At 55.4% G+C, this 17,919-nt stretch overlaps 1 protein-coding gene across 3 annotated transcripts in view; it reads left to right on the forward strand.

The window, feature by feature from the left end:
• DNMT3A (DNA methyltransferase 3 alpha) overlaps positions 1-17,919 on the forward strand; it is a 106,198-nt gene that overhangs the window by 75,652 nt on the left and 12,627 nt on the right. For all 3 annotated transcript variants that reach the window (XM_043604385.1, XM_043604384.1, XM_043604386.1), the window contains exons 7-17: positions 11,173-11,388; positions 11,653-11,811; positions 12,182-12,289; positions 12,539-12,695; positions 13,026-13,175; positions 13,283-13,327; positions 14,073-14,152; positions 14,667-14,779; positions 14,913-15,096; positions 15,313-15,397; positions 17,634-17,779. In XM_043604385.1, coding sequence (XP_043460320.1) covers positions 11,173-11,388; positions 11,653-11,811; positions 12,182-12,289; positions 12,539-12,695; positions 13,026-13,175; positions 13,283-13,327; positions 14,073-14,152; positions 14,667-14,779; positions 14,913-15,096; positions 15,313-15,397; positions 17,634-17,779 — 1,443 coding nt within the window. The remainder of the gene's footprint in view (positions 1-11,172; positions 11,389-11,652; positions 11,812-12,181; positions 12,290-12,538; positions 12,696-13,025; positions 13,176-13,282; positions 13,328-14,072; positions 14,153-14,666; positions 14,780-14,912; positions 15,097-15,312; positions 15,398-17,633; positions 17,780-17,919) is intronic.

Genomic DNA, 17,919 nt, shown 5'->3' on the forward strand with positions numbered 1-17,919 from the left:
GCTCCCTGCCCGGACCCCGCACTCCACTCACTCACAGGTGGAGCCCTGCACACCCAACAGGTCCGGGCTAGGTGCTGGGGAACTGATTCGCAGTGGGGAGCTGGCTTTGTGGGGGAAGCCTTCCCCTTACGGAGCAGACCTGGAGCGGTAGGGAAGGAGAAGGCAGATGGGTGCAGTGAGGAAGGAGGTAGCAGCTGAAGCTCCAGAAGCCTCAGGGCTGCTCTGGCGAGTTGGGGCTCCCAGGCACACAGCGTTGGGGGGGTGTAGCAGTGACTGCAGAGATTGAGGGGGCTGGGGAGGAGGGGAGGCTGCCTGGGAATGTGGCAGAAGAGATGAGGTGAGGGGTCGGCCAGGAGGTGCCTCCCAGGCTCAGAAGAATGCATCTGAGTGCATGGATGGCACGCAGGGGAGGTGGGGTGGGGGGGGAGCTGGGACTCCTTCTCCCTCATAGATAGGCAGGCGCCATGCCGGTGCCTCACACCCCTGCCCCTCTATCTGCCGGGGAGTCGATACAACTGCAGACACCCCTAAAGATCTGGCCGCTCCTGTCTGAGAAAGCTGGGAGGCTGTGCCCACTCCTGGCATACCCTCTGTCATCCTCCCGTTGCTGCCTTTACTGATTTCCGTCTCCTCTGACTTCCCTCAGCACATGGAGACAGCATCCCTACCACATAATTTACCAGCTAATTGCATGCTGTCTTGCATGAGGGCTGTGGTTCCATGAGCGGTGGGTCTTGGGCACACAATTAGGCTGAGTAACAGAAGGGCGGAGGCCCGTCTCCCCCACCTCCGCAGTGTCCTCCCCCAGCCCAGCTACTGCAGGTGCTCAGAACTCCCGTGCTCCCGGATTCCGGTGTCTGGGTGTGTTCCAGGCGGGCTCCGAGGTCGGCTCCGGAGTACAGCCCGGCCTCCCTGTGGGTTCTGGGACCGGCGAGGGGGATGGGGCGCCCCTGCCCCTCCGGCATTTGCCTGAATACTGCTGCACCTCTCCTGGGCCCAAGTTTGGGAGGATGGCACAGAGCCCAACCAGGCCAGCGCACTGCAGGTTGCCATGGCGACCCTTTTGGTTTCCTTCCGAAGGAGGATAGTTTCTTTCAGCGCAGATCATCTGCCTGGGCCGCCACCCTTCTGTACACTCTGGGAACCAGACGGCCCAACCCCACTACCTCTGCCTTGTGCCACAGGGGATAGCTTGTCGAGAGAGGCTCGGTCCTAAATCACAATCCAGTATCGGACAATTGCATGTTCTGGCTTGAAGGGGAGGAGAGAAAGGCCCAGGACACACGGCCTCCCTGAGGCCTCCCCTTCCGACCCTTGCACTGAGGGAGCTTCCCTCCGTATCTCCTTCCACCTACCCCTCCTGCTCCAGACCGCTTCCTCTCCCGTTACTGGCTCTGACCCTTTGGGTGGGCTCAGTTCCTGCAGGTTTCGGTTTCCTCGTTTGTAACAAGGACAGCCAGGGCCTTTAGTGGTTTCCACACCTGGCGAGAATCAGAATTACCTAGGGAGGTTTTAGCAGATTCCTGGGCCCTGCCCCAAGCCTGCTGATCTCCACAAGAGGGCCCAAGAATTCTGTATTTTTAAAAACCTTGGGTGATCCTAATACAATTAAACCCAACCGATTTGGGGATTCTCCTAGCAAGATGATCTGTGGGGCTCTTGTGGGAAGAAAAGGAAGGCCTGCCCTGTGCTGAGGACTGACTGGCCTTTCTGGGTTCCCAGGAGCTTCTGAAGAGCCCCTTGCAGGTTACTCTTGTCAGGAAGCGGGTGTTTCCTGGTCATGCTGGCTAAGCCACGACCAGGCCCCCACCTTTCCCCCACAGGAGAAGCCCGGGGAGAGAGAATGACAGGAAAGGGGGGGGTGTTGCCATAACAACCAGCTCTAGGCAGAGGCCTCCCTTCCAGGGGCTGGTACTTCACCCCAGTAATGGTGGTTTCCATGGAGATGGGTTACTGAGGGACAGGGGGAGCATTTGCCCCACTTAGAGCATTAGTCAGGAGCTGCCAGGAGGCTGAACATCTCTAGGTGGGAGCCCTGGACCCCTGTCAACTTCAAGCCCCCCCCCCCCCCACCTCCCGCAACTATGGCCTCTGCTCTCCAGGTGCTGGTCTGACACTCTCCCTGCTTAGTTGCTCTCTCTGTGACTGGTCTCCCTAGCAACAAGTCCTGCTAACTCCTTGCTGTTGGCTCCGTGGCTATTTTTAGCTTCACTGCCAGCAGCCCAGTCCTGGTCATTTGCTTGCAACCTCCATATGGATTGCAGGGGAACAGGCAAACAAAGATTGCCGGCCTCTGGGGGGGGGGGGGGGGGGGGGGGGGCAGACCTGGACCTCTTAGCACCTATTAGAATTTTGCTATGGACAGAATCTGTCCCTAACTGGGAACTTTGGCAGTGGATTCTGGATGAGGCTCCTGAGACAATGTTGAATTCAGTTCAGCAAACACTATCTAAATCCTCTTCAATGTGCAAGAAGCTCGAGTCCACACTGCTTCCATATGAAGCTGAATAACGTCCAGTCTCTGCCCTCTAGGAATTTTTAATTTGTGGAGGAGAAAGATGAGTGAGTGCACGATCGCCTTAGTATGGGCAAATGCTAAGAGGATTACAAGGTGCTATGGGAGTACCTCGGAGTGGGGGCAGGGCAGTTTTTCAGTAGGGAAAGGTAAGGGGGAGGGGCCAGAGTACCACTGTCCAACAGAACTTTATGCAATGATAAAAATGTTCTAAGATCTGTGCTGTCCAATGTAACAGCCGCAGCCACAGGTGGCTCTTGCACACTTGGAATGTGACCAATGCAACTGAGGAAAAGAACTTTTATTTTTATTTAATTTTTAATTTATTAAAAACATTGTTTTTGTTTATTTTTGCGAGAGAGAGACAGAGACAGAGGGCGAGCAGGGGAGGGGCAGAGAGAGGCGGAGACACAGAATCCAAAGCAGGTTCCAGGCTCTGAGCTGTCAGCATAGAGCCCGACACAGGGCTCGAACCCATGAACTCTGAGATCATGAGCTGAAGCCGGACGCTCAACCGCCTGAGCCACCGAGGTGCTCCTAATTTTAATTAATTTAAATAGCACATGCAGTGAGTGGCTACCCTATTGGACAGTTCAGGTCTAGAGAAACTTTGATGGTGGAGATAACTGATGAACTGGAAGGATAGATAGGATTTGGGCTGGTGGGAGTTGAAGGGGAGGAGCAAGGAACAGCATGAGCAAAGGCACAGAGGCAGGAAAGGGCATATTTCGGGAATAGCAAGTGGGTGGGCTGAGTGGGCTGCGTGACATAAGCGCTATACGGCTTGTGGGGGCCTTGAATGCCATGCAGAGGGTTGACTGTAATCAGCAGGTAGTCAGAGTCTAGTGCGTAGCACTGAGGCTTTTGAGCTACAGGTAGGAGAAGGGCAGGAGCGCAACAGACATCCATTTTGATCTCACGGCCTTTTGTGCGGACCAGGTCTCCTTGGGATGGCTGCGAGTCCTTTTGTGGCAGAGTACATACAGTGCTTCCTCAATATGTGGCTTTGCAGATGGCTTCACAGGGATCATGGCTTCTCTGGCTTTGAGTAAACGGACTTGTGGTTAAATGTCCTGTTTGATGGCAGCAACATGACCTCCCCCTGTCCTGCCGGCACCGGATTTCATGTCCGAGCGTACCGCAGAACACTGAACTTTGAGTTAAAACCAGCCCAGCAGGCCTGGCGTCCCCACCTTGACCCGTGGGAATTACTGCTCTTTACCGGTGGATCGTGGCCCTCGTGCCTCATCTCAGGTCTGTGAGCTGGAGAGTCAGGTTAATGGCACGTCTTGTGATCATGTTCTTCAGAAACACAGGAGAGCGACACATAGCAGAATGCTGAGATTTATAACAGGACGTGTCCTTGCCACACAGATCCTAGCACTTGTCCTGCTGTTTTCTGGCAACTTACTGGCATCGGAGTCGCTGGAGAATATAATTAAAATGAGAAGTTTGCTCGATGAGTGCAGGATCAGGGCGAAGAGTCAGGTGTCCTTAAGAGGTGTTTCATCAGGCCTGTTGAATCACTGCTTTCTGCCTGTCAAACAGGAAACGGCCCTCTCTTTCAAGTTACGCTCTCTTTTGGGCCATCCTGGATACTTCCTCTCCAACACTTCTTTTAGGCTCTCGACATCCACTAGATCTTTTCATCCAGCCGTTCCCCCTTTCAACATACTTTCTAACGTTTCCAAAAACCTGGCTTGTTTTATGTGACACTCCTATTTCAGGTTTATGATCTTTATTGCAATCAGAAGACCTATCTCAGGGCTCAGTTGGAAGAGCCTGCGACTGTTGATCTCAGGGTCATGAGTTCGAGCCCCACATTGGGACTACTGATCTCAGGGTCATGAGTTCGAGCCCCACATTGGGTATAGAGATTACTTAAGTAAATAAACTCAAAAAAAAAAAAAAAAAAAAAAAAGACCTATCTCAGTAACCAGCCTGGGAAGGTTCCTTTGGAAGGTCAAGGACATACATGACCTGAGGATCCTTGAAGGCTGCCCTGTTTTTTTCCTGCTAAAGTCACCTCGTGTCCTAGATTTGAGGCCTCTTCTGTTTTGGGGCCCGTCTCTGCCCACTGAGCACCAAGAACACATGAATCTCTGAGTGACTCATACATACAGAAGGGGGGAAACTTTCCTGTCCGCATAGCTACAAGAGGGGGACGGTGCTCTAGGTTGGTGAGGGACAACTTTGAGTTGGGTCTTTCTTTTTTTTTTTAAAATTTTTTTTTCAACATTTTTATTTATTTTTGGGACAGAGAGAGACAGAGCATGAACGGGGGAGGGGCAGAGAGAGAGGGAGACACAGAATCGGAAACAGGCTCCAGGCTCTGAGCCATCAGCCCAGAGCCCGACGCAGGGCTCGAACTCACGGACCGCGAGATCGTGACCTGGCTGAAGTCAGACGCTTAACCGACTGCGCCACCCAGGCGCCCCTGAGTTAGGTCTTTCTTATGCTTAAGTTGGGAGCTGGGTGGAAGAGGTTAAGAGTTGGGCTTAATTTTAAAGGATGAGAACAAGGAAGTTTGGCAGTTGGAGGGAAAGGCTACTTGATTAAGTGGGCCAAGAGAAAGTGAAACTGATGGTCCTTGTCCGAGGTGACACTTTGAATCCTGGCTGCATGCACCAGGGATTGTTACTTACTGTCTGAAGAAGTCCCAAGGCCACAGAGTGTAGAGTCTAAAGTGTTTAACCTCGTATTAGTGGAAAAGGAGATGCCATGGATGAGATCTAGAGTTTTTTATTTATTTTTATTTATTTTATTTTTTATTTTTTTTAAATGTTTATTTATTTTTGAGACAGAGAGAGACAGAGCACGAAAGGGGGAGGAACAGAGAGAGAGAGGGAGACACAGAATCCGAAGCAGGCTCCAGGCTCTGAGCTGTCAGCACAGAGCCTGACGCGGGGCTCGAACTCACGGACCGCGAGATCATGACCTGAACCGAAGTCAGACGCTTAACCGACCGAGCCTCCCAGGCGCCCCAAGATCTAGAGTTTTTTAAAAAAGAGCTGGCCAAACCAGATCAGAAATTTCATTTTGAGAGGAGGCCTGGGAGGGGAGGTCTAAAGTGGCCTGTTTGCAGGCCCTGGATGCCCAGGAGGCATCAGAGAAGAAGCTCATCCAGAAAGGATTCCAGCAGGCAAGAAGCACAAATTCAGGGCTTCTGGTCTCTGCTTGGGGATCGCCTGAAAAACTGTACCAGATCCCTCGACTGGGTTGAAAGATGGGTTGGAACAGAACAGCCTGACTCCTTCTCCTTGCTGTATGGATGGATTCTGAGTCTCAGTCAGGGTTGGGAGAGCGAAGTGTGAACTCCCCAAGTATCATTTGGAGAAAGCTCTCTGATTTGGAGTCTTCCTCCCTCTTCAGGGCTGGCTTGCTCTGATGGCCCTCAGAAGGGTGCCGAGCCCCAGGAGGGATGGTGGGCCGTCCTTCACAGCACCTCTCTTAACCTCCTTATACCAGCACCTGTTCCAGCTGGTATGTTCCCAGCTGACTGTGGCTGGAAGCCAGGCACCTGGGGCAGTATCTCTTTAAGAGATGCTGGTATTCCAGGGCCTGGGAGGGCAGATGTTATCACTTCTATTTTGCAAATGAGAAAACCAGACTTCTTGGGGTTAAGTGACTTGTTCAAGGTCATGGTGATGGAACCAGAACCCAAGTCCAGATCTTCTGACAAGTGCTGCTGGCTAAACAGCTCTCTGCTGCTGACAGCATTTACCTTCAGTTCCTCTGCTCCTCCTTCTAATTCATCTTGCAAACGGAAACCAGGCTGATCTTTCCAAAATAACCATTCATCTGGTCTTGTCAGAAACACCTGTGTTATTCTTCACTGCTGTGGGATATATCCATTGACATCTTTCTCTGCACCCTTTAGCCTTAGTTGTCTTGGGAGGTGGAGATGGGCAAGGATTTCCCCCCACCTCAGCCCTACATCTCTTATTTCCTTTCTATCTTACTTCATTCCAAATCTGATTCATCTCTGCTCCACACTGACCTCTTAACCTCATTTATCATTCATACTAGCCATTTTTTTTGTTGGGCTTTCAAGCCGTCCAAGTCCACGGGGCTTGGTATTTGTGGTATAGTTATCTTCACAGATGTTTTTTCAATGACCTTTTCCTATCTCTCCAAGTCTAGTTGAATCTGTCCGCTCCTTGAAGGTAGGGCCAAGAGGGTCTGCTTCTTTATCAGATGTGGGTAGAGAGAGAGTGTGTGTGTATGTGTGTCCCTCCTCCCTGGGATAGGGGCCTCTGCTCTGGAGGAGGGAGGTTGAAATGGTTGAGTCCGCACCTGGAGGCTCCAGAAGAGGAATGTAGTCTTCCTGAGCACCAGATGATTGTGCCTGGGAAAGAGGAATTGCTACACTTTTAAACTAGAGTGTGCCCCCCCTGCCCCCCCGCAAACGGGAAAATGGGACATCCAAGGCAGATCCTGAGTGACGTAGGGGACCCAGGGACTTGGCCAGGAAGAGGTTTTCAAAGCCTGAACTCAAGCCACGCGTTTTTAAGGGACCCCCGTCTATCCACCTGTAGTATGAAGGAAGAGGAGAGCCCTCTCCCCAACAGTTCTTGTCTGGAGCGCTCCCAATTTCTGCAGGCGCCTTCTGTCCATCTCTGTGTGCTTTGAGTTTTCCCTACAGCTTCCTGGGCCTCTACGCTCATCTGTAAGCTTTTTCTTCTTCTTCTTTTTTTTTTTTTGGTTGTGCTTCCGAGAGACTGACTTTTACCAACTTTCTCCTGGCTCTCCCAGGCTGTCCGCAACCTCCTCTCTCCTTTTGCCGGCGCTCCTGGTACTCTCCACTCTCCCAGCTTACCTCCGCCGCTGCAGTGCAGCCCCTTCCCTCCCGGGTCCCCTTCCCAGCCTCCGCGGGCTCCCCGCCTCGCCCCGAGGCGTCCCTCGGAGCTCACGCAGAGTTGGGGGTGAAGGGGGCGGGAGGGCCAGCCCGGAGGAGGGGGCGGTGCCGCCTCCAGCCCCGGCCTGGGCGGGGTCCTGGGAACGGGCGGAGGCCCAGCCGCGCCCCCAGGCCCCAGCGGCGGCCCGCGCCCCTCGGACGGGAGGAGAGGGGCTGGCCCATTGCCAGCGTCTGAGAGCCGGCCCCCTCCCCCGGCCCGCTCGCAGCCAACCAGGCACTCCAGCGGGGCCCACGTGACCTGGAGTTCTAGACAAAGAAAATGTTCAAGCCCTCCCCCCCACCTCCCCCCTCCCCCTCTCCCTGGCCCCCTCCGCCCCCAGCCCCATCGCCCCCTTCCCCTCCCCCCAGACGGGCAGCTACTTACAGAGCTTCAGGGCCGGGGCTCACACCTGAGCCGGACCACAGAGGGGCTGCACCTGGCCTTATGGGTAGGTTCCTGGACGGAGCCCTGGGGAGACTGGGGGCGGGGAGGCGGCAGGGGCCGGTGGGAGGATCTCTGGGCCGCTGCAGCCCTCTGGATTTGAGAAGAGTCAAAGTCTGCCTCCCTGGCCCGCAGGAGCTGGCTGCTGTGCCTGGCCCGAGTTCTGGAGATGCTGAGTTAGTGCTGTCCCACCCACTCCCTCTTCAGGAGCCCCCAGCCCCACTTCTCCCTGTGCTCAGGTGGGGACTGGCGGTGCAGGGGCCAGAAGAGCAGCCCCAGCGTGTGTGCCCGGGGCAGCAGTCAGTGAAGCTGGGGGGCAGGCCCTGGCCCACGGGAGCTGGGAGACCAGGAGTTGGGCTGGAAGCAGCCCTTTGGCCGAAGTGGCTGGCTGATGGGTTGTCGGCATTTCCTTGCTGACCCGTGCTCTTGGCTGGCGGACCATGCTGTCCTCGGGCCATGCCAGCCTTGCAGCCTCTTGGGAGGGACAGTTTCTTCTCCTGCGTGTCACTGGGAGCCACGGGGCAGGCCAGGCAGAGAGAAATGGTGCTGGGTAGGAGGGAGCAGTGTGGCCCTGACAGGGGTTGTGGCACGTCAGTGGCTGCCGTGGAGGGCAGCCTGACGCCGACCTGGGAAGGCAGAGGTGCCTGGGACAGCCTGGGATCTACTGCACCGGCAGTCCACATGGGCGCCCGGACCTCTGACCTTTGGAACGGAAAGCAGCCTGAGTCGCAGAGGAAGGTGGAGGCGGGACAGCTGCCCAGGAAGATGGGCCTGGACGCGGGGCCCTTGCCTCTACTAGAGCGGAGTTGCCAGTGGCTTTCCAGGCTGGACAAACTCCAGAGAAGTGGCTTCCTTGAGCCACAGTAGTGGGGGGTTGGTGCGGTGTCTCCCGGGCCCTGCCCAATCTCTGGGCCGCTCTGGCGTGGGCTCTTGTGAACTGGGGGTAGGAGCCTTTAGCCCAAATGCCAAAGCCCTGAGTTAACCCTTCTTTCTCCTATTGTTTGCCTGGGGAGGAGGGTGGGAGTGAGCGTGGAAAAAAGGCATTCCCACACTGCCCTAGGCAGACTATTCTAATGAGGCCCCTCCCCCACCCAGCCACCGTCTCTGCCACTTCTTCCCCTTTCCTCTTGCCTCCTGCTGCTAACCCACCCCCATCCTCCTTCCCCCACCCCTGCTGGCCTCGTCCCTATGGAGGCCCCCTTCTTCCTCCTCCTCCTCCGCCTGCCAAAACCCTGCTGGGTGCGCGTTCTCCTGCACCTAGTGGGTTGGGGGTGCTTAACAGCCGTCAGCAGCAGCATCTGACAAGCTGGGGGAAGTTGTGGGGGAAGAATAATGTTCAGGAACTCACAGTGGAGGGGTTGAGAAGAGAGACAAAGGGGCTGTGGGGGAGTGAGGAGGGTGGCATCAGGCACGATTCCCTTCTAGACCTGGGGAGCCCGGCACCCACCCGCTGCTGTTCTCTGTGCCAGTGGCTTCACCTTTCCAAAGAAGGCCCCTCCTGCCCTCTGCCACCCGCAACCTTGTTCTGGCCGAGGGGCCTCGTCACCCCCGAAGCAGGGTCTTTGGGTCTCCCACAGCAGCACCCTGCTGTAGATCCGTGCCTGAATTTCATGGAGGCATGGTGTTTCTCCGTGAGCGGATCTGGGGCTTCAGTAGTGTTGCCACAGCTGGTCCTGGAAGAGGATGGGGTTGAGCACACACCTAGGCCCACCTTCTTGTGGGGGAGGAGGTGGTAGATAATTGATGGTGGGACGGGGAGGGCAAAGTCCTGGCAGGTGAGCAAGGGGCTTGGGAGGGAAGAAAAGTTGCCCTGCCTTCTTCCACCGCTGGCATCCAGCTCCTTTTCCCAGCTGTTTGTGGGCTGGGGGCAAAGGATGCGGTGTCCCATCTTAGAATTTGTGGAGTCGGGGGGGAAAGAACCCGGACTTCATCCTCAGTGTTTCAGGACTGCACCAGAAGCAGGGTTGGTCGGTGGACGGGAAGACCGAAGGGAAATGAATCGACGACACTGTAGGCCTTTGAGCTTAAAACAAAGGTTCTTCACCTGGGACCCTGGCATCTGGGAGTCCGTCGACAAGCTTTGGAGAGAGAGTCCTTGGAAATCTTGATACTTGTGTACATCAGATTCTTAAACCAGTCAGAAACAGGTAGTGGAAATCCTTTAAATCAAATGCTTTTTTAGGTTGGGCAACTTGGAAGAGAAAGAAAGGACTGCTTAGAATCGGCTGTTACTGCCAGGCGAAGGCGGGAATGTAGGTGCTCCGACTAGCTTAGAGCTCTTCTACCCCAAGTTGCTTTGTGATATTCTTATGTAGTCTTGAGGACGGGCTTGCATTTACAGCTCTAAACTCTCTGGGAAAGCTTCATGTTGAAAGGCAGATTGAAGATGGGATGTTTTTCTCCGAATGTGGTGGAAACAGGTGCAGAGCCTTGAAGTTTGAGATTCATGTGTCCCTCCGATTCAGTAGCTGGGGTGACACTAGGGGAAATGGTTCTCAGAGCTAAGGATCAAGGATTTTGTTCTCTTCTGTAGGGTGATGACAGTTTTGGAGCAGGTTTTGGGAAGGATGAGCGTGATGAGGCGAACGGATGGAGGCTGGCCACTTGGGAGCATAATTGGGTTTGGATTGTTAATTGGTCAGTAGGATGGCAGAGAGGATGTGTGGCTTGTAGGGTGTTGGATCTGAAAGGTGCATGTAGAAAGAAGGGGGGAATCCGATAACATGCATTTGATAACAATGCTAAGAACTCCAGAATGACGTAGGAGCAGACAAGCTCTTGTGGCTCTTTCTGTGGGGTTTGAGCAGAGAGGGAACACAGAACAGTGATTTCATCCTTGGTAGACATCACGACAAAACTGGATTTGTGGTCTGGAAGCCAAGACCAGGAATAGAAGGGGTTGATTGCCCAGGAAAATTACAAAGAAAAGGACAAGAGGATCCAATTCGTGCTTGGGAAGTAAGATGGAGGGCGGAGCCAAGGTCTGTGCCTAAGCTGAGGCACACAATTACTGTTTGAGTAGAATTAATCTTTCCATGTCAGAGGGTGGGCAACTGGTGATGCTGACCGATGAAGGAAGATTTGTGTGAGAGGCACAAGAGGAGGCTGGAAAGCAGCCAACTGTTTTGAGTTCACCAACCAACTTCAGATCTTCCCGTTTTCCATGGCAAGCCAGTTGAGTTGACGAGCAAAGAACTCCGCTATACTTCTGTCACTCGCTCCAGGCCACAAAGAGATTGAGAAGAGCCCTCCCGTATCAAGCGGCCTTGCTAATTCCTGGAGAGGTCAAGGTAACTTCTGTTACCTTTGTTTCTCCAGGCTGAGAAGAAAGCCAAGGTGATTGCAGTAATGAACGCTGTGGAAGAAAACCAGGGGTCTGGCGAGTCTCAGAAGGTGGAGGAGGCCAGCCCTCCCGCGGTGCAGCAGCCCACTGACCCTGCGTCCCCCACTGTGGCCACCACACCTGAGCCTGTGGGAGCCGACGCCGGGGATAAGAACGCCACCAAAGCGGCCGATGATGAGCCAGAGTACGAGGTGAGCGGCTCGCTTCTTCACCTGCCTCGTCCAGCTCTTTCCTGGGTCCTTCCACTGCCAGCTCTTCCCGTCCTGCTCTCCTCTCTCCACCTGACCCCAGGCCTCTTCGTCTCCCCAGTCTTGCTCTGTCTCGGTCCGTTCAGATGGAGCTCCCTCCTGGCTGTCCTGACCCTCAGATGCCCAGGGCTGGGGTTGCCATGGGGGGATCAGGGTGGCAGGGCCTCGTGACCACCACGTAATGACTTCTGCTCCTTGGGGCTCCAGGACGGCCGGGGCTTTGGCATTGGGGAGCTGGTGTGGGGGAAACTTCGGGGCTTCTCCTGGTGGCCAGGCCGCATTGTGTCTTGGTGGATGACGGGCCGGAGCCGAGCAGCTGAAGGCACCCGCTGGGTCATGTGGTTCGGAGACGGCAAGTTCTCGGTGGTAAGTTGTGGGGTTTGGTGGTAGCCTCGGGGAGGGACGGGTCTGGGTCCCAGGGGCTATCTAGGCTTTTTGGCTGGGGGCGAGGTCCAGAACTGGGGCGGAAGAAGCGGTCTCGGAGAGCTGGTGCGCCTGCCAGGCTCTTGCCTCCCAGGACCCTTTCTCCAGAACTCCTTTCCTGCTTGCATTCAGGTCCTCCCCCACGCTTGGGTTGGACTCCTCCTTTGAGCATCGTGTAATCATTTGTCGATGCATCTGGTCCTCTCAAGGGCAGAGGCCGAGTCCTCACGCCCCAGTACCTGCCTGTTGCCGGGCACGCGGTGGGGGCTCGGGTGTGGCCGGAGGAGCAAGGGGGCGTCGCTTGTTCCTGCAGGTGTGTGTTGAGAAGCTGATGCCCCTGAGCTCGTTCTGCAGTGCTTTCCACCAGGCAACCTACAACAAGCAGCCCATGTACCGCAAAGCCATCTACGAGGTCCTGCAGGTGAGTGCCCCTCCGAGGCAGAGGGGGCTTAGGCAGCAGGGACCCCTAGCTGGTCTAGAAGCTGGAGGGCAGACGTTAGGCCCAGGCAGGGGGTCCACCTGTAAGGCCCTTGGGAATCCTCTCTGCGCTCCCCTCCTCCAGTGTTCTCCTGCGGTCCTGCCCTGCCCCTTCTCCCAGCTCTTGCCTCAGGCCACCTTTGCTGTCCTCCAGCCTGTCCTGACGCTCTCCCCAACAAGTGTTGCCCTCCAGGTGGCCAGTAGCCGTGCGGGGAAGCTGTTCCCAGCGTGCCACGACAGCGATGAGAGCGACACTGCCAAGGCCGTGGAGGTGCAGAACAAACAGATGATCGAATGGGCTCTCGGAGGGTTCCAGCCCTCCGGCCCCAAGGGCCTGGAGCCACCCGAAGGTAAATGCAGGTGCTCAGCCCAGCCTTCTGGGACCCCTGCCAGCCAGGTAGCTCCATGCCAGGGCTGGGAAGGCTCTGCCTAGAGGCACCAGGTGCCTCTGTCGAGAGGCCCGGGGGGTGTGTCCCTTTCCCTGGGTTCAGCGTAGGGGCGGTGCTGCTCTGGGACGCAGAATAAGATGCTCCTGTTGGCTTGCTGGCACTGGGGGGCTGGGAGCTAGAACAAGTTGGGGACCAGGCTGCACCCCTTTGTAGGCAGAACAGAGGAGGGGAGGGAGCTGGCACTGCTTGTCCGTGGTAACCACAGTCTCGTCACCTGCTTTCCTTATCCAGAGGAGAAGAACCCCTACAAAGAAGTTTACACAGACATGTGGGTCGAGCCTGAGGCAGCTGCCTATGCACCACCCCCACCAGCCAAAAAGCCCCGAAAGAGCACAACTGAGAAGCCCAAGGTCAAGGAGATCATTGACGAACGCACAAGAGGTAGTTGGCCTGGCTCTGGAGAGAGTGGTGTGGCGAGGCTGGTGTTCAGAGGTGCGGGCGTGGCCCTTGCGGCCCCCTCTGATGCTGGGCTCTCCTCCCCTCCGCAGAGCGGCTGGTGTACGAGGTGCGGCAGAAGTGCCGGAACATCGAGGGTGAGTCCTCGTGGGCACTGACTCCCTGGGAGGTCCAAAGTCTGTGGCTCCCGGCACGGGCAGGAGGGCTTGGCTCCTCGTGTGGTGCCCGGCACAGAGTAGCATAGGTATTTAGAAAGGTTCGAATGTCACAGGATGTCAGTACCCCGTCAAGGCCTCTGTCCTGTATGTCCCACCCCCAGCCTGCTTCACACGCTTTCCTGTCAGTCACATGGGCTGGTCCTTAGGGTTTGGGACACTCCAGTGGGTCAGAGCGAGGTGGCCTCTTGGATTTGCTTAAACCTGTGACCTTTGGGCCTTTTACTTTTCCTCACCTTCTCTCATCCCGTGGTCATTGGAGCATCTCCTGTCTGTTTCCCTTGACCTAGTCTGTCCAGCGTGGGGCCCTCAGGGCTGAGAAAGATGGGGCAGGAGCACGAGACTTAAAGACAGCCCAGGGACTGGACTGTCCCCAGAGTCACCCAGGGTCAGGGCCTTCTTCTCCTGGGCGGGTTTCTGTCATTGAATTACACCTTTCCTGGGCAGTAGGCGTTGCTGCTCTGAGAGCTAATGAGCTTTAAGATTGGGGCCCTGGTGTCTTCCTGTTCCGTGGGTGCTCTCCCAGACTCCTGTCTGCCTCCTTTTGGGGCTGCGGCTCTAACAACGCCCTTTTTTTGTAGCTTTTCTGGAGTGGGCTTTGGCCCAAGGTGGGAAGGGGCCCTTTGGTGACGTTCACTCCGCTTTCTCTGCTGTCCCTGCTTTCTAGACATTTGCATCTCTTGTGGGAGCCTCAACGTCACCCTGGAACACCCTCTCTTCGTTGGAGGAATGTGCCAAAACTGTAAGGTAGGGGCACACCCAGCAGAGACGTGGTTGAGAGTGACTCTGGGGCCCTGGCTCTCTGTGCTATCTCAACTCTTTGGGCTTATAGTCGCCTGGGGTGGCAGCAACGTTGACCCCCACAGCTCACTGCGGACGCAGAGTCCTGATAACAGACCCTGGGCCTTCAGAGCGTTTACTTGCCCTTATTTGTCCTCCCCGGAAAGATTCTTCCCCCTCTAAAGCCCATTCTGCTCCCCGGATGTGGGCTCACAATGTCACAGTCCCTAGTGTGGGGTGAGGGAGAACGGGCTGATGGATGGATGTCCTTGGGGGCCCAGGAGAAAAGTCCGGCACCGCAGCAAGGGACAAGGGGATGCGGTTCCCTCCCTGGCGTTGCTCTCGTGCCTCTTGATTCCACGCACTGCCGTGGGTCGGGAGACCTGCTGTCCCCTGCTCAGACCTGGGTTCAAAGCCCACCTTCGCCGTGGCTGTCCTGGGTGCTGCCTGGTGGTCTCTGACCCTCCGCTCTGCTGTCTAGAACTGCTTTCTGGAGTGCGCCTACCAGTACGATGACGACGGCTATCAGTCCTACTGCACCATCTGTTGTGGGGGACGCGAGGTGCTCATGTGTGGGAACAACAACTGTTGCAGGTGAGGGTCCCTGCCTGGCCCGCAGCCCCCCAGCCGAGCTCCGTCCGGGGCCAAGCGGCCCCCCCTGCCGGGCCTCGGCCCCGGCCCCAGCCCCGGCCGCGCTCCAGCCCTGCTCCACTGGGCTTCCTTCCAGGTGCTTTTGTGTGGAGTGTGTGGATCTGTTGGTGGGGCCGGGGGCCGCCCAGGCGGCCATCAAGGAGGACCCCTGGAACTGCTACATGTGCGGGCACAAGGGCACCTACGGGCTGCTGCGGCGGCGGGACGACTGGCCCTCGCGGCTGCAGATGTTCTTTGCCAATAACCACGACCAGGAGTTTGTGAGTGCCGGGCCTGGGGCGCCTCTTTCCACCCCCTCCCTGCCGGACCAGAGGGCAGGCTCGGCCAGAGCCAGAGTGCTTGGGTGGTCGAGGGGCCTGGGCAGGGGTGCGGGTTTGGAAAGCCAGGGCAGCCCTAGTTGGCTGGGGGGAGGCCAGGCCCGGGTGCAGGCCTGCAGAATCCTGGCCATTCACCTGGCCTGTTGTGCTCATGCCTAGGACCCTCCGAAGGTTTACCCACCTGTCCCAGCCGAGAAGAGGAAGCCCATCCGGGTGCTGTCTCTATTCGACGGAATTGCTACAGGTGAGTGTGTGGCACGGACCCCAAGATGTGCCACCGTCCTGGTCCCGGGACGAGGAGGCTGTGCCTGAGGGACCATGTGTGTGTAACTCCGGCAAAACAGAGTGATAGTTAACGTGACAGCTGTTAAAATATTACCTCAGGGAGGAAACTTCTGTGCTCAATGAGAAGCAAAATCAGTGGTAAACCAGCATGTTTCTCAATGGGGGAGGCACTGCAGCAGAGGACAGGGTGGTCGTTAGCCAGAGATCATTGAAGATTTTCACAAAGCCTCAAAGGACAGACTCGGCGACCAAAACAAAAACACAGGCAGTTCTGTTGTGTGATGACTGTAACTTACAGTCAAAAAAAAAAACCAAAAAACAAAAAAAAAAACTATCAACAAGGGAGTCTAAAGAATATTTAAATCACCCATAATTCCATAATTAGTGTTTTGGTGTCTGTCCTTTTATATTTTTTTTTCTGCGGGTATATGAATGTGTGTTTATATAATCATGCATAGATAGATAAATAAAACGAAAGGATAGTAAAATGCACACTGTGTTGTAACTTGCCTTTTCATTTGATACTATGAGTGCTTTTTCATGTTAACATGGACCTCCCTTACTGGAAAATGCTTCATAGGATTCCATTGGGTAAAAGTACCATCATGTATTTAACTGGTCTCTGTTGGGTTGTTTACTGTTTTTTCTCTGTTACGAGTAGTCCCTGACAATATCTTTATACACACATACACACATAGACTGTTCTCTTGTAGGGAATGCCGGGTCACCGTATGGGAAGTTTTTTTCATGCGGTTCTTGACCTTGCCAGAGTGCCCTCCTGAGAGGTGCTGCTGACCTCTGTCCATCTGCCAAGCAAGCCCCTAGGCCGAGGGCTTCTCCCGTTTTTGTTTTTGTTTTTGTTTTTTTTTAAAGGTTTAATTTTTTTAACGTTTATTTCTTTTGAGAAAAGGAGAGCACATGTGAGGGGGAGGGACAGACAGAGAGGGAGAGAATCCCAAGCAAGCTCCACCATGCTAGTGCAGGGCTACAACCCAGGAACCAGGAGATCATGACCTCAACCACCCAGGTGCCCTGAGGGCTTTTCAGTTTTGTTTTTTTTTTAAATGTTTGTTTATTTTTGAGAGAGAGAGAGAGAGAGACAGAGTGCTAGTGGGAGAGGGGTAGAGAGAGAGGAAGACCATGAATCTGAAACAGGTTCCAGGCTCTGAGCTGTCAGCCCAGAGCCCGACGCGGGGCTCAAACCCACAAACTGTGAGATCGTGACCTGAGCCGAAATCGGACACCCAACTGACGAAGCCACCCAGGCGCCCCGGCTTCTCAGTTCTTAAGAAAGGAACAACCCTCTTCAGAACTTGTGACCAGAGGGAGAAGGGCTGTCAGAGGGCCAGGGTGGGGTAGCATCCCGGGCCAGATGCTTATGTGCTGTTCTCAGCTCCACGTTGATATTATGTAAACGTGGAGAAGTTAATTTACAGCCTTGGTTTCCCAGGCCAGAACCTTGAGGCCTTCTGGAACCACGTCACACCCCAACAGGCTGTAAATGCTCCTTGGTGGGGAGGCCTGTTGAGCAGTGGAGATGATGCTGTTTCTCCGGAAGCTCTCAGGGTCTGTTCTAATTGTTTCCTTGCCCTCAATTAGCAGGCATTTGTGGAGGGATCGTGGTAAGAAAGTGAGTGTAGCTCGCTCAGGAGGAAACACAAATGAGACTCCTTCTCTGTCCTGAAGACCATTTGCAACCTAACTGCTGAATTAGAAATACACACCGTTGTAATGAGTTGGGGAGAGACGCAGAGTGCTAGGGGCTTCCAGGGGCAGGGAGGTGCTTCCAGGGGGCTGCGGGGTGGCGGGGGGGGGGGTGTTGGCGAAACCTTGTAGAGCAGGTGGCATTTATGTTGAGTCTTGGAGGCTGGGTAGAGTTGCAGCAGGAGGTCATGGGTGAGGGGTGAGGAAGGCTAGTATATGCAGGATGTAGAAACAGCAAAGAAGAGGCCTCCCCAAAAGTCACCTGCTATTCTCTCTGGTCCTGAAAACCATCTGTTGTCTGCTCTTGACTGCCTTTTTGCTCATGCCAAAGTAGGCATGACAGAGGTCCAGAAGGATCCTGCAGCTTACCGGGCAGGGTAGGGTTCAGGCCTGTTGCTGCCCCATGTGTCTAGCCAGCCAGAGAGCCCCCTGCGAAGACCAGGGTGCTGGGAAGGAGACCCAGTGACCGTGCCTTTTGCTGGCTGGCACAGGGCTTCTGGTGCTGAAGGACTTGGGCATTCAGGTGGACCGCTACATCGCTTCCGAGGTGTGTGAGGACTCCATCACAGTGGGCATGGTGCGGCACCAGGGGAAGATCATGTACGTCGGGGACGTCCGCAGCGTCACACAGAAGCATGTATGTCAGCGCAGTGGGACCCGTCCCGCCTTCTCTGCGTCCCTTGCGCTTTGCTCCTGGGGGGGGGGGCGGTAGCACCCCCTTGCATTCTGTTCATTTGCTCTTTTCCTTTGTCCTTTTCCCCAGCCTCTTCTCCTCTT

This window comes from Prionailurus bengalensis, chromosome A3 (assembly GCF_016509475.1).
Source record: "Prionailurus bengalensis isolate Pbe53 chromosome A3, Fcat_Pben_1.1_paternal_pri, whole genome shotgun sequence".
Taxonomy (NCBI): domain Eukaryota; kingdom Metazoa; phylum Chordata; class Mammalia; order Carnivora; family Felidae; genus Prionailurus; species Prionailurus bengalensis.